General features: G+C 43.9%; 2 protein-coding genes across 2 annotated transcripts in view; both read right to left on the bottom strand.

Moving 5' to 3' along the window:
* Positions 1-14,218, bottom strand: part of CYSTM1 (cysteine-rich transmembrane module containing 1) — a 129,022-nt gene extending 114,804 nt beyond the window's left edge. Inside the window, exon 1 of the mRNA XM_012646392.1 lies at positions 14,146-14,218. The gene's annotated coding sequence lies outside the window, so the exon portion shown is untranslated. The remainder of the gene's footprint in view (positions 1-14,145) is intronic.
* On the bottom strand, positions 5,624-14,485 carry PURA (purine-rich element binding protein A). The gene is made up of 2 exons (XM_012646387.1): positions 14,276-14,485; positions 5,624-8,324 (listed from the first exon to the last, which is right to left on the bottom strand). Exon 2 carries the CDS (start codon positions 8,181-8,183, stop codon positions 7,212-7,214), a length of 972 nt encoding a protein of 323 aa, XP_012501841.1. The 5' UTR covers positions 8,184-8,324; positions 14,276-14,485; the 3' UTR covers positions 5,624-7,211.
* Positions 14,486-15,052: the final 567 nt, after the last annotated feature.

Here is a 15,052-nt window from a genome sequence, read left to right as displayed (position 1 = left end):
TTTAAAAAGGGTAACTGAAAAATTTTGAAATTTTCTTATCTTCTTTTTCTTAAAATAAGAAGTCCCCAGCACCAACTTGCCATAACTAGAAAAGCTGCCATGCCACAATTGTGCTACTTAATTTGTCCCAGAAAAGCAAACACCCTACATATGAAAACAGATTTGTATAATGCATCATCATCATAACTCTAGCTATAGATTAACAGCTTTCTCATAACAAATGAAGGACCCATTTTCTCTGGCTTTGTTGCAACTTCTTTAGTGAAGATCAATTTCATTGTTCTTAGCAAACAATTCTCATTCAGACTCCATCTTAGTACCTTTTCCTACCTCCAATAAAAATTTCTCCCACTTTACCTCCAAACCATTCCCTTATATACCTCTCACAAACCCATTCACAAACACATTAAACAGCTCTCCCCTTTCTGTTCTCAAATTTCCAAACCAGTAAGTCTCAGTTCCCAGTAACTAACCTAAAATACACATACTTTGTACTCTCTTCAATTCACAAATTTCTTAACAAACATTAATTTGATTCCCTTCAAAATGCCAACTTAAGACTATGGGAAAAACAGCAGTCAGAAAAAACTGTCCAATTACCTCATATTATAGAAATGTTTCTGGATCATCAATTAGCTACGTTCTAAGGCAGGAGTCAGCAATTTCTTTACTTCTCTTGAAGGGGGTAAGCTTGAGTGCCACTGGCAGGCCTATGGCAAGAAGAATAAAAAAAGAAAAGGAGAGAAACAAAGAAAAAGGAGGATAGGAGAGAGAAGATGCCAGATGTTTATGTTGAGGAGGTAGGTCAAGTGCCACCAACAACTACCTGCACTGAAAATTGTCAATCCACTTCAGCTGAATGGAAGTTTGACCCAATCTTAACATGAGTCTAATAAGTCATTAGCTGATGGCCATCGTTTGAGCTAGTCAAGGTGAATAGGTAAGTCACCTGTCCCATAACTTTAACTGCCACTTCATGATGATATCTTTTCTTAAATCCTCCTAGGATCCTTCTGTGTTAATCCATCTTAAACCAAAATACATACTAACAAGAGTATTTCTATGTTTTTCACAATTCTAGAATATAAGGACTTCGTCCTTGAACTTGGAGGCCTCTTGAATTATTAAAGTAGATCTTAAGTTAAGAAAATTAAACTCTTTAGCTTAAAAACTTTTCCCATGAAATACTACAAAAATTTAAATATGTAAATTATTAATCAAAACAAAGTATGTATTAATGAAAATACAAAACAAAGTATGTATTCAACATAAAAGTCTTGTGATTCCAAAATGAGTAAAATATTTCTGATCTGTAAGAACCAACTTTATTTTACATAGAGGATCACCACCATGTTTCTACCTATCAAGACAATTTTCCACAAAAGCAAACGACATTAAGGAAAATAAAGAAAAAACAATAAATACCAAACATAGTATGAGGGCAAAATAAAAATGAATAATATGAAATTCTTGTTAAGAAAAATGTTTAACAAGTGACCTTTGCCATACTTAACTTTCCTAAAGACACAAATTGCCCTAGACCATTCAACATCAAAACTTGGTAGTTATTTTAGCAGATGAAAGATGACAAACTGTTGGCTTGGAACCAATCATATTTTTCTTCTTTCATCCGGTTGTTCTTGTATCATGAAATTCTATCTGATTTATGCTAATGCTAATTTAGATTATCTTCACTTAGTCCATAATAATGAAATTTCTGTTCAAAAAGAGCCTGTCAAATGCTCTATGCCTTCACTTTAGGCCTTGCTTTAGAATCAAATAACTTAAGTATTAAAATTAATTTTTCTTAAAAATATATTGCAAATTCTGCAAAGATGACTCTATAGTAATTAATCCTGCTGGGTGAAAACAGTAATTTTAATAGCAGTGATCACTATGAATGGCCTAAGTTTGGTTAACATGCAATGAAGAAAACAAAAATATCATAATGTATGATTTAAAAAATGATATGCTTTAACAGACAACTTTGCACAAATAACTTTGGTGAATTTATTTGCTTAAGTAATTCCAATAAATTTTCTCTCCTATTTAATCCACCTTCACAGAATGTGTGTGTGTGTGTGTGTATCTCCAAATTATTAAGATATTAAAATTTAGGGATAATAATTACAAATGTTATACTCAGAGTTATCGACAACTGTTCCAAACCTAAGTTGCTAAAGATGCCCTTGTTTTAACATCCTTTTACATTGAAAGCAATGTCTCATTCTGATATTCAAAAGACTTTGAAAATGGGAAAAAAGTCATTAGATTTGGTATCTCATTTTTTATGGGGAAGAAAATCTTAAAAGTATGCTCACATGTAAAATAAAGTGCATTATGGAGTAACAAAAGCTACTGTAGCAAGTTTTAGAAAGCCCCATTCTAAAATGATCTGGAAATGTGTGTGCACATACATGTGTGTAACATGAAAAAATGAGTGGGAATATTGTAGAAGAGAGGGTGAACCATATGTAGTAGATAAAAATAATCATGCCCATGCTGGGGTCATCAGGGCTGGTTGGTAACTCAAAATATCATTAAAAAAAATGTTAGTTTAGAAACTTTCAACAGTGCCAAAACATAAAATGTTAAAGCACAGAAACAACAATGAATGACATAATCCCCCTAAATATCAAGTTCCATAAGAAAATAGGAAGAAAAAAAGTTGACATAGCATCTTTTTAAATATACCAAATCTTAACTGACTTAAAGATGATATAAAGTGCTTGGGCCATGATACCCACCCAGATTCTCGTTATCAACAGATTTACCTTTCCCCCCCTCCACCCAAATTTAGTTCAGTTTTCCTGCAGAAAAAGTACAGCATCCCTATATTAATAACAGTAAGAAATGAAAACAGTGAGTACAACTGATATACATCCATTGACTTTTATTACAAATGTACTTGATCACTTGGCTTCAAAAAGTTTAAAATCAATACCCTATTTTCTGTATGCCAGTACAAAGCAAACTGTTTTACAAATTAAATACCTAAAAATTTGACAAAAATATTAAAATTTGATGAAAAACAATTATAAAAATCCTTAATCTTTCTCTTCAAAAAAGGAGGCAGTCTTCCCCATCCTATTATACAATATTAATAATATTCACCATTTTTAGAATAGGTAGCTAAATTATATTTTTCTGTTAGCATAAAAAACTCTTAGACTAATAGATTTTATTTGTATATGCTCCAGTTAAGTTTGTGAATGCCATTTGATTGCAATATAATTAACTAGCTTTAATTGAATCCTAATTTGCACTTATTTAATAATTTGCATAGTTTGAAAGGGATAAAGGTTATTCTATGACTAATTATCATAGGCTATTACAGTGCTATTTCTCAAGGCAGTAAGTATTTGCTCCCAAATGTAACTATCTGTCTTCTTCAGGCAGGGGTTAAAATTACTAGCAGCTTTCTCCATTACCTGAAAAATCAAATTGGAATAGTTATCTGTCTCTAGACGTAAAGGCCTAAAAAAAATAGTGATATACTTTCCGATTTGAGTCAAATTTCAACCCCTGCATGGGACAACTAGAAAGTGAGACTTTCAAGGTTTTTTATTTCCCTGTTGGTTTTGGTTTCTACTGTCCATGGCTTTTGAGAAGCTGGAAAACAGTTTGTCTTTCCTGACTAGCATTGTCTTTTTTTTTCCATTTGGCAAATATTCATCTACCTTCAATCTGTAACTAGTAGAGGAAAAGCCAACATGGCTTTTCTTATGAACTTCCTTTGTTGTCAAAGGAATGTATAATGATTTCTACAGCTCTGGTTAGTTAACTTTAGCTCCCTCTGTGGCTGGATGACTGCTGCTTCTAACATCAGCATGATAAATAGGAGGCACAAATAAAAAGTAGCTTAAAAAAAAAGATTTGGTGATTTAAAAGAAAAAAACAAACAAGTCCAAACACACAAATACACACACACACACACACACACACACACACACACACATATGAGCATTTCAAATCTGGTGGCTGATCTCTGTATTAAATTACTTGACAGTGTCTCTCATTTTAAAGAATGTCAATATTGCAATGCATTTCAAGTTTTCTTTTATACTTAGGCAAATAATACAGTTTAACCAAGCTCTTGGACCTTAATTGTAAGACAAAGCAGATCAATAAAAATAAGGCATACTTGTCAGGAATTAAGTTTTGTTTGCTTGTTTTTGGCACATTTGATCATACTGTCTTCTATGAATAACACATATGGTCAAATACACCATTTCCTTTTTTGTTTCAGCACAAACAGGGTTTACCAACTAGTAAAATAAAAACAAGGAAAAACTCCAACATAAAACACTGAGATATAGAACCTTGGTAAAGTACCGAGCACCTGGGGGTGGGGGAGGGGATGGGTAGGTCAAGGATGAAAAAGAAGGAAGGAGGGAAGGTTTGGGAGGGTGCTTGGGGAGGTAAGTGAGATGCTTAAAAAAGAGCATCTTTACAGTCACTTAGTCTTTTCTATGATCACTTTTTAAGTCTTAAAAGATCTGCATGTGGATTACTTTTTAAACCCACTGGCCATAAATCAGACACTGGTTTTAAAATCTTAGTAAGATTGTGTTCAACTGTTATAGTGTAAAGACAATTGCACAATACATGTGCTTCTTGATCCGGTAGGATTCCAAGCAGAATCTGAAGTCTATAGGTAAGAAAGGCTTCACTTTAGGTAATTCTGACCCTAAAGAAAACCTCATGAAAGAACTCGCATCTCAAAGAAAGGACACTTTGCCTAAGTTTGCTGTGTTTTTGTTGACTTGCACTACTTATTGCTGGCTACTATGAAACACTGATCTAGGAGTACTCCAACAACCTGTAGTACAAGGCTTAACTTTAAGAAGCTATAGTAAACAAGAGACAAAATCAAAGCAATTCTCTTTCCTAATTAATAACAGCACAGAGAATGCAGTCTTTTCCATATCACAGTTAAAGTACAGTGAACAAAACAGCTCAACAAACCTTAAGACAAAAAAGTGCAGGTTATTAATGTTTACATGCAATTGATAAGCATTCCAAATGTCACATTATGCACTGTAAAAGCTCAACTTTACTATATGGAAATAAGAAAAATGCACCTTAGGGGAAGGGGAAAAGCAATTTAATCATTTCCAGTGATTTTGTAAGTAAAGAAACTCTTAACTACTGTACGGTCACCTCATATTTAACATTGTATGAATATTAAAAGCAAACAATTTAATGGGAAAATGCACAGTACAATGAAAATAGCTTGTTATTCAACACATACAGTAGATCTCAAAAACAAAGACAACACACTCAACCAGGGAGCTTAAAAATATCAAATCAAAACCCAAAGAACCAGCAGAAAAAAAAAATCCTTCAAAAAGACAACTGTTTCGCCTTCCTAGGCCAATGCTTTACAATGTGAGAAGCACTGATACCTTCCCGCTCCTACAGGTGGTGTCTTCTACATACAGCAGTTAGATCTATATGGCTGGATTTGCCAAGTAACAATTCCATCCCCAGAACTCTGTCAGACAAGATCCTTTTTTCTTTTTTTTTTTTCTTTTTTTACCAAAATACTTTCTACAGAATTCCAAACCAAAATGTACTGTTTAAGGCATCTTTTTTATAACATTTTCTCTTCACTCAAAGATGATAGTCATGCAGCAGTTTAATGATAAAAATATATTAATATTTTACTATACAGCAGCAAGAAGTTAGTTGTCAATTAAAAGCACACAAACATCTTTAAATGAAAACCTGTAAAAGACTATCGTTACAAACAATTTCAGTTTGGAGGACACCAGCTTGATAAAGTGCTCTCCTAAGCTTTGCATTTTCATACCCTACACCTTGAATATATGAGTTATAGAACATACTTTTGATAGAAGGCTTGTACACTTGGGAAACACAAATACACTTAGCATATAATGTAGCCAGTAATAACTAGCACCACAGCTACATGGAAATCCTTTACAAACACCAACTTGGCTTTCACTTTTAAACTCAGAATCCATGGCTCAGTAGGATAACTAATTGTGTTGCTCTGCTTTTTAACAGGTCTACATAGTTAATAGCACTGGCAAAAATCAAAGGATAGCTTCAGACCTCTTACAAGTTTAGGAGACAGTGCTAGTGACCACAAATAGACTCACTACCTGATGTCCAAGTACAGGTTCACTGGAAATTGCTGCACGTTAGTTTTTTAAAATCTTTCTACACATAATAAAAAAAATATATTATGAACAATACAAGTACATCTCATATACACAATAATGACAAAACACCTACTCAGTCAAAGCAAACAGATGCAGAAAAATATTATGGGAGATTTCCTTTTTCTTTCTTTCTTTTTCCTTTTACTATTTGAATAACTTTGGTTCCAACCATAAAAATCACAACTTAGCAAATTTCATTTAAATGCCTTTTTTTAATAATTTCTTCATGTTCACAGAAGTTTCACTGACCATTTTTATATGTTTAAGGTCCAGATGCAATGCATATTGTATAAAAGAGAGCACTTATTGTTTACCTTGCATGAATTAAACCTACGTACCTTTAACTCTACAAACTTCTGCATAACATTTAGACAAAGCTCAGACACACAGCATGCCTAGCCCTCATATATATACACATCTCTAATCACAGGTATATAGGGTGTCAAATATACTATAATAACCTCCATGTAAGGTTTGAAATTTGGTAACAAAATGAGAAAAACTAAAAATATTATTTTACGTGTTCTAAAATATCTCTTTTTTGTGCTAAAGTCAAATGTTAGCTCAACATGAAAAGGACTTTTATATAATTCAGCAATATTATAATCTTGACCATTTGCAAACACTTTAATAATAATAGCTTAAACGTGTACAAAAGTTCTTGGTTAATTAGGGAAATAAACACTCAGTTCTTTATATTTTTTAATCAAGTAGGAAACACAGTTCATATAATGTTATTACTTTTTGTATTTTTTTGTTTTTAGCAGCTGCTTACTGTTTTATATGGTGGATAAAGTGGACAACATCCAGCGATGGGTGGCAAGTCAAGAAGAGAAACTGTCAGTTGGTGGAGGTTCTGTGGGTGGTGCTCCCTTGGAGTTAACAGTTATATCTTTTTTTTTTTTTTAACTTTTTAACTTTTTATTTTCTCTCTTTCTTTACAGTATATTTTCTCTGTGTTTGTGACTGTGTGTGTGTGTGTATGTGTGTATGCATGTGTGGAGGGGTTTTCATTCAGTTTGATCAATCTTCTTCCCCTTCCTCCTCACCCTGCAGTAACAGGGTGGCAGCGGCAGTCTCCTCCTGCTGCTGCTGCTGCTGCTGGTGGAGCTGCTCACAGGCAGCCCGCTTCTCCCTCTGCTTCTCTTGAATCTTCTTCATCTCCTCCGAGTACTTGCAAAAGGTGTGTCCAAACTTGGCCCACACCTTGTAGGGCACGGTGATGGAGTTGCGGTAGGTGGGCTTCACCTCGCTCACTCGCATAAACACACCGTACTTGTTGGAGCCCACATCGAAGAAGAAGCGCTTGTTGTCCACAGTCAAGGAGGTGCCCTCGGGCAGCTCAGCCGGCTCCTCCTCCACTCCGTAGTCGTCGATGAGCTTGGCCAGAGCGTCACGGAACTCGATGAGCCCCTGCGCGGGCAGCGCAATGGTCTGGCCCTGCGTGGAGCCCAGGCCAGGCCCCCGGTTGACCGTCTGGCGGATGCGCAGGAAGCGGCCGCGCTGGTTCTCCTTGAGATCCATGTAGTACTTGCGGTTCTCGCGCACCAGGAACTCGCTCTTGAGCGCCCGGCGCGGCTCGTCCTGTGCCTGGGCCAGGTCGGGCGGCTGGCTGGGGCCCAGCTGTGCGTAGTGCTCGATGAAGTCGCCCAGGTAGTCGCGGAACTCCACAGCCACTGACATGGAGAGAGTGAGACGGCTCTTGTTGCCGCCCGCGCCCACCTCAGCGATCTTGAGGAAGCGGCCCTTGGCGTTCTGCTTCACGTCCAGGTAGAAGCGCTTGTTCTGGATGTCCACCCGCTTGGAGGCCAGCTCCTGCGTCTCGTGCTGCAGCCCCCCCGGGGCCCCGCCGCCGCCGCCGCCACCACTGCCGCCGCCGCCCCCGCCGCCACCACCGCCCCCGCCGGAGCCTGAGCCTGAGCCCGGGTGCCCCAGGGAGCCGCCCGAGCCCAGAGCCGCACCACCCTGCTCGCTGCCGCTGTCTCGGTCCGCCATGATGCTGCGCTCCGCTGCCGCGCCGCCGCCGCCTGCCGCTCCGCCCGCCGCCTCAGTCGCCTCAGCCGCCGCTGCTTTCCCTCCCCGGCTCCGCCTGCTGCCGCCGCAACCCCCACAGCCAGTCAGCCACTCTCGCGAGATCTGCGGGAGAGACCAGACAGACGAGACCCGGTAACAGGGCACTGACTCCCCAGTACAGTAGCAGGGTGCCCTACTGTACGCGCCCACCCGCCTGCCAGCACGTGACCTGCGCCCCCTCCCCGCTGCTAGCTGCCAGCCCCCGTCCGCCCGACCGCCAGGCGGCGCCCACCCACCGGCCCTCACCCTACAACCCCGGCTGGGTGGGGGAGAGGGAGCAGGACGGGCCGCGTCGCAGCTGCTGCTGCTGCCACTGCCACCACCACCACCACCACCACTGTGGCTGTGGCTGTCGCTGTTGGCCAGACCCAAGCGGCCTCGGCCTGGGGAGTTTGGGGACTAGGGAAGAGAAGGGGACTTCCAAACTGAGCACGGGGAGCAGGCCTAAACTCTGCTTTCTAGTGACCCCAAAGAGAGGATGTGGGGGGGAGGAGCCAGCGCAGCGCAGCACAGCCTGCTGCAGAGAGGGGACACCAAGTCACGGCCACCCCTCCCATGCGGGCCTCAGCCAGACCCAAACCCAGACAGGCCCTCCTGCCACCCAGCTGGGCTGTCTCCTACCGCAGAGCCCTGGCCGCAGAGGCAGGCGAGGAAGAGGAGAGAGGTGGTGCGGTGGTTACCCTTAGCTGCAGAAGGGGCTGCTGGGGATGAGGACGGGGCGTCAGCAGCAGTGGCGCGGAGCAGCAGACACCTAGCCTGTCCCTCCCCTCGCTCCCCCTCCCCGTGTACACGGCAGCAGGCTCTGGCCTCAGATGATCCCGCTCCCCCCTCCCCCCAACCGCAGCCCCGCACAGTCGGGCGGGCGGGCAGGCGGGCGAGCGGGCGGGCGCACTCACCGGTGGGGGGAGCTGACCAGAGGACAGTAGACGCACCCGGGCCGGGGTGCCCGCAGTGCCTGTTCCCGTCAGCTCTGCTCTTCCTCCCCAAACAACAATCAAAAAGAAACCCCACACTAACTCAAAAACCTGCAACCAGCCCCCCTTGGGACCACGACTGCCTGCCTGTCTCCCCCTCCTCCTTCTGAGATTTGGGGAAGGGGGGCACCCTACTCAGGGCTGAGCCCAGCCTGGGTTGCCGGCCAGCTCTGCAGATGAACCAGGCCCCGTCGAGCATTCCGACCCTAGCCCACTCTTCTTCCTCTCTGGAAGGACCCAGAATGGAGGAGAAAACTAAGCAGGCTTTCGGAAATTCATGAGCTAAAAATGTCAGGAATTTCCTGGGAAACGCAGTTCCTTACGGGATTCATTAAAGCAGGTTCACTTGCCCCTTTTACTCTTCCTCCCAGAAACTCGAATGTGTCAAGGAGAGCCCCCACCCCCAAAAAGTAAAACATTAAATGATCGCTGGTTTTTGTGCAGACAGCTAGGTTACCGACCGTTAATTAACCAATGAGTCTTTGGACGGTGACAGCTAAAGGGAGGTCTTCTCTGGTCTCAGAACGGGGTTCAGGAGTAAAGAAGGGGCTCAGAAATAATCAATTTCTCTCTTACTAGATCTGATGCATAATCTAGGGCCTATTTCCCAGACAGGTAGTGAATGCTCATACTCCCTTCGCTGCAGCCTTCAGCCCTGGCACTGTAGGAAAGCCAAGGCCTATCTCCAGGGGATCCCCTGCCAATGCTCCTACACACTCCTCATCACCTTCTACAGGGGGCTGAGAGGATACAGACCACACAGCCCTACCCCTGGCTTTCTCAAGTACAGATTGCTTCCTCCATCCTAAGAAAAGTGTGCCTATACCATCTGTGTGTTCCATTCCCACTGAGCATACCCCTCTTCTCCCAAAAGTAAGGAGACCTGCCTCCCTCATTCTTAGCCCTAGTGACAACTGAGTACATGGGTGTCCAGCTTCCTGGAGAAGAGAAGGGTAAGAAGAGGACTAACAATCAAGAAACCAAGAGCAGTCAAGGGTATAAGCCTTGTCAATGCCTGAACCCTCAAAGCCCCCTAATATATCCCTTCACCCCCTGGGCAAACCTGCCTGCTAGGTATTCACGGCTTCCTTTTTGTCTTAGTAAGAGCCCCATTATACTCAGCATTAGCGACTTCAGCTCTCAGTCGAAGTTTGCTACTTCCCACTAAAAAGGAAGAAACAGGGTAAAGCATCCTGGCCACCAAAGAGCAAACTGGGGCAGTCCTGTGAACCAGCCTCAGAACCACCCACCTATATCCATAGTAGTCCCTAAAATGGCTCTCTGAAGGGGAGGCCCACTCTAAGAGATAAAAACCCAGGCTTTGAGCCTCAAAAGGAACTTCCCCTTAATTTGGGGGCAATCTCTAGTACCATAGGGCTCTTTGCATGCTGATTTTTCTGTACTTCCTTGCCTGTCCCCAAATCTTTTGGGAAGGGGACACAGAACTTTTGGAGCACTTCCCATTGCACAGAAATACGTGCGTGAAGAAGCGGAGCCTCTTCCAGGCTCACACAGTAGCGATCAGGACCCTGGATAGACCCCAGCCCCGCCAGCGAAGCTAAGGCTGATAAGCAGGATCTCCGCACAGAATGGGGCGGGGCGTTATGCTCCCGCTTGTAAACTGAGGCTAAAATCTGGTGGAGTCCGATCTAGAAGAGCTGCTGCTCTTCCTCAAGGGTTCGCCTCGCGCTGAACCAAGCCCCTGCCCCCCTAAATGAGAACTCAAGGCAGCAAGAAAGCCAATGAGATTGTGATGATGGAGTCCTCCAGCCGGTCCCTGCCATTCTTCCCGCTGATGATCGCTGCCCCGGCGACATAAAACTAAGTCTCAGGACGGCTCGCCTTCCTGACCCAACTTCATAGTCTAAATTTCTTGCCCTCCATCCTAAACATTTATGTCCAGGGATTCTGAAGCAGTTAAAGTTTGGAAACACCCTGATTTTCTGAAAAGCAACCGCTACCAGGAACTACTTAGTTCTGCAACACAGAGGCAACTGATGTTTCTAGACAGAACACAAGTTAAATATCATTTGCACACTTAAACTGGGGATTTTAGGTTCAAATCAGTCAAGAACTGAGACCCGGATCTCTGCTCATAAATATGTAATTTATGCTATTCATTATATATGTATAAAGTTTCTGCCATTATATGCCAGCCTCTCTCTTACTTCATACATGTATCTAAAAACCAAACGAGAATAATAATGGCTTTTCCAAAACAATTCAACGATAAATTGTATATTTAGCATATTTTCACAACTGAAATATGAGAGTTAATTTCAGGATAAGTCTTTAAGTGTGGGCTTTTTCTCGGACTAAGGAGGAGGGCTGCTTTCCTTAGTCAATAGTGTACAGTAGTTGCCTTAAAAGGCAGCTTGGGAGAAATAATTATTAACTTGCAGAAAAGTCTTAAAAAGTTTAGAACTTTAAATACAATTTCAAAGTTATATTTGCATTGTAACATTGAAAACCCATTAAAAAATTTGTGGACTTAAAAAGACTTTTAACCATTTGTTAATTATCTAAACAATATACTAACTTGGTAAATGAGAAGTCTTTTCTAGGGTCCAGTTGTTTGAATTTGTTACTTTAAAACAAATAGTTGTAAAACCAAATTTATAATTCCATGACAATGCAGGAAAGACAAAGTGAAAACGAAATATAATATGCAGCAAATTAATAAGCAGCAAGGATATCCACGTTAATGAAAAAATCAACAAAAAACAAACATTCCCTTTCTCTTCAAAATTTGCTTACATTTTAAAAACATGATAAATGTCTCCAGACTTCTTGAGCCCTTTTATTAACACTACACACATATTTTGAAGAGACTAGAGACTGCTTTATTTTTAATCCCATTATCTCTGTATTTAACAAACTCTTAAACATAAAATTGTGCGCGAGGAAACAGACATCAGGCAGAACAAAAAAGAAAAAAGCCTCAATTTTCCTCAGCCTGAACTACAGGTGATTCTGAAATAATCTAATTCAGCTTTGGTTTTTTTGTAGTAAAAATCAACACACATTTACAAAATAAATTTGGAGAGAGGGTATCTACCTCTGGGTAGTAACCCCTTTTGATTATAGAGTTCCCAACAGAAACAATATGTTGATTAATATTTTACAAAATCACAAATTTCCAAACTAAAAGAGAAGAACATTAAAACGTGTGTTTTCAAGTGCTCCTTAGGTTAAACAACAGTCTTAAACCAGACAATTATTTTCAATACCTAAATCATTAAAACTAACCGAAATGTTGTACTGCAAATATTCAAACTGGAGGAATTACCCATTTCTTCTCATGGCTATCTACCAGAAAAATTAAGAGAAACTCTCAAGTAAATCTTAACATTTAACAACAACAACGACTAATAGTAACAGCATTTCACGGATCATTTTTTAAAAGCATGTTCCTTTTCTATAGCTCACCTAATCTTGAAAATTATGCCTCTTCAATGCTATTTTAATGTTTAGGATTAAAGATATGAATTAAACATTTAAAATATGAAGAGAACAATCCACGTGATAGAATCCTCGCAATTCCCAAATGTTTTCATTTTAAGCATCTGCAGAAGAGTTAAATAAATGTAGCACACATTCTAAATTCGATAAAAGATTCAGAGAACCCAACATTTTATGGACCCAAAAGGTCCGAAGAGAACCGATGTAAATATCAATAGCTCTCTCTCTCTCTTCCGCCTGATATTTAAATGGTTTTACTAGTACTCAAAGGAATGAAATCAGCAACTCTCTCCACACTCTAGTCAACACTCCAATTTCCAAAGCCGCAATTCGCAAACGTCAGTCGGGCAGGGTGGGGGGGGGGTCTTGAAGTAATCCAAAAATTCCTTTCCCCTCTGATACTCTACCAAAAGATGTTAAACCAAATCCAGCCTATTGTAAAGCACTGGGACCTCCCTTCCAAGGACACGGGACACAAGCATAGACACCACTGCGAAAAGCTGTTCAAAAGCACCTAGCCCGACAGAAACGTAAGGGGCCCAGATCAGAACGAATTAGAACCCTCAGGAGGGTCCCGCAGACACAGCGGAAATGAAGGCGGCATTTGTTCAGGGATAGACAGCTACGAACCAAAGAAAGTTACCCCAGCCAGTCTCTTGGGCCTCTCTCTCTACCCAAGTTCAGGCTTATGACAGATATATTTGTGGGGTCCCTTCCCCTACAAACATCACCGCCCGCCTCCGGGGCCCACTGTCGCTCAAAGGGAAGACCCTTCGGCTTCACATCCGTTCCTTTTGCCCTCAAAGGCAGAGGAGCTGTTGAGCTGACCTAGGGATGTGGGGCAGTAAAAATGCCTTGTTCGGGCCACCCATCTTTGGGCCTAGCTTCATCTGCGATGTCAGCACCAAAGGGTTTTTGTTTTGTTTTCTTTTGTTTTTACAGCGCACCCTGGGCGGGTGTATGCACGGGGGGCGGGGTGGGGGGGCGTTGAACAGAGGAATCCAGGCAGTGGAGCCTGGATTACAGAACGCTCCTTCCTCTCCCCTCCTTCCAGGGCTGCTGTGCTGGGAGTGTCGGCCACGTCTGGCGCACAGTCCCAGGCCCTGGGGCGAAGATGGTCAGGGGAAATGGGGCTCAGGGATTGCTAAGCAAATGGCATCACTGGTGGTCTCCAGCGCCTGCAGAGGTAGGACTGTCTTTTCTCCTTTTTTAAGGGGAGTGTTATTTTGTTCTTTTTTGGGGATAGAAGAGGGTTCATTCGTTCCTCGCTGCGGGGCGGCTGGGTGGGGGAATGTTACTGCACAGCCTGGGTCCCCGAGAGGGAGGGTGCGGGGTTGTCTGCAATGGTACAATAATTATTCCCGGGTTGAGAGGGCAATTAGAGAGGACGTAGTGGGCCGCAACTCGAGCTGTGGCAGTGGCAGCAGGGAAGGTCGCGAGGGGCTTACCCAGGCGGGCGGGCGCTGTCCTGCCGCAGGTGAGGGAGGGCGCAGGCTGGAGGGAGGAAGGGCGCGCGCGAGGCAGGCGCTAGGCAAGCGCGAGGATGGGGGGAGGGGAGGAGGGCGCGCGCGCGCACACCTGTCCCGGACAACGGCGCTAGCCGAGCTGCGCCTCACTCGATCGAGCTCTGCGGGCTGAGCAGGGAGGAGGGCGGGCTGGCAGGCGGGGGCGGGACGCCGAGGGGAGGAGGAGGAGGCGGCTCGGAAGGCTGGCTCGGCTCTCGCTCGTTCTCCCTCCCGCGGGCAAGTCCGGCTCACACCCAGCTTCTCCCCCTCACTCACAGCCCCCTTGGCTCTCCCTCCTCCTCCTCCTTCCCCAGCGGGATCCGCTCGCCGCCGCCGCCGCCGCCGCAGACGGCAAGTCGTGGCAGCCAGACGTCGGCGCGTAACCCGGCGCTCCGTGCGTGACTCTGGGCGACGTCAGCGCGCGCTCCGCGTTCGCCACCCCTCCTCCCTCTCCGTGGCTCGCGCCATCGGCTCGCGCGTCCCTCGGTTTTGGTTGCCGCCGCGCCGGCCGCCGAGCGCACTCGCCTCCGCCCCCTTCTAGCGCGTGAACGCGCCCTCTCAGCCGTAGGCGCGTGAACATCCCGCAGCCCAGGCCCTGGAGCTCGTCTCAGGAGGGAGCTGTCTGTGGCCTCTCTGCCCGCACTTCCTCCGCCCACCGCCCGGAGCGCCCCAAGTAGGACTTATCCCCTCGTTGGGCTTCTGAAGGCCGAGGCCAGGCTCTAGCGGGATAGAACCTTGTAGGACCTGCGCCAGCTCCAAATTAGGGCCCTCAGCGTCGCTGCGGCTTCCGCTACCACCTCGTCACACGCCCTCGCCCCCACACCGCCCTCATCTCTCTGGAGGCAGTGGG

The sequence above is a fragment of the Propithecus coquereli genome, unplaced genomic scaffold (genome assembly GCF_000956105.1).
Source record: "Propithecus coquereli isolate 6110/MARCELLA unplaced genomic scaffold, Pcoq_1.0 Scaffold242, whole genome shotgun sequence".
Lineage (NCBI taxonomy): Eukaryota > Metazoa > Chordata > Mammalia > Primates > Indriidae > Propithecus > Propithecus coquereli.
The sequence above is the reverse complement of the archived record's forward strand: the minus strand, read 5'-3'. Positions and strand labels throughout refer to the sequence as shown.

Bases quoted from the DNA above. Each gene is read 5' to 3' on its own strand.
- PURA (XM_012646387.1), bottom strand. From the start codon at position 8,183: ATGGCGGACCGAGACAGCGGCAGCGAGCAGGGTGGTGCGGCTCTGGGC.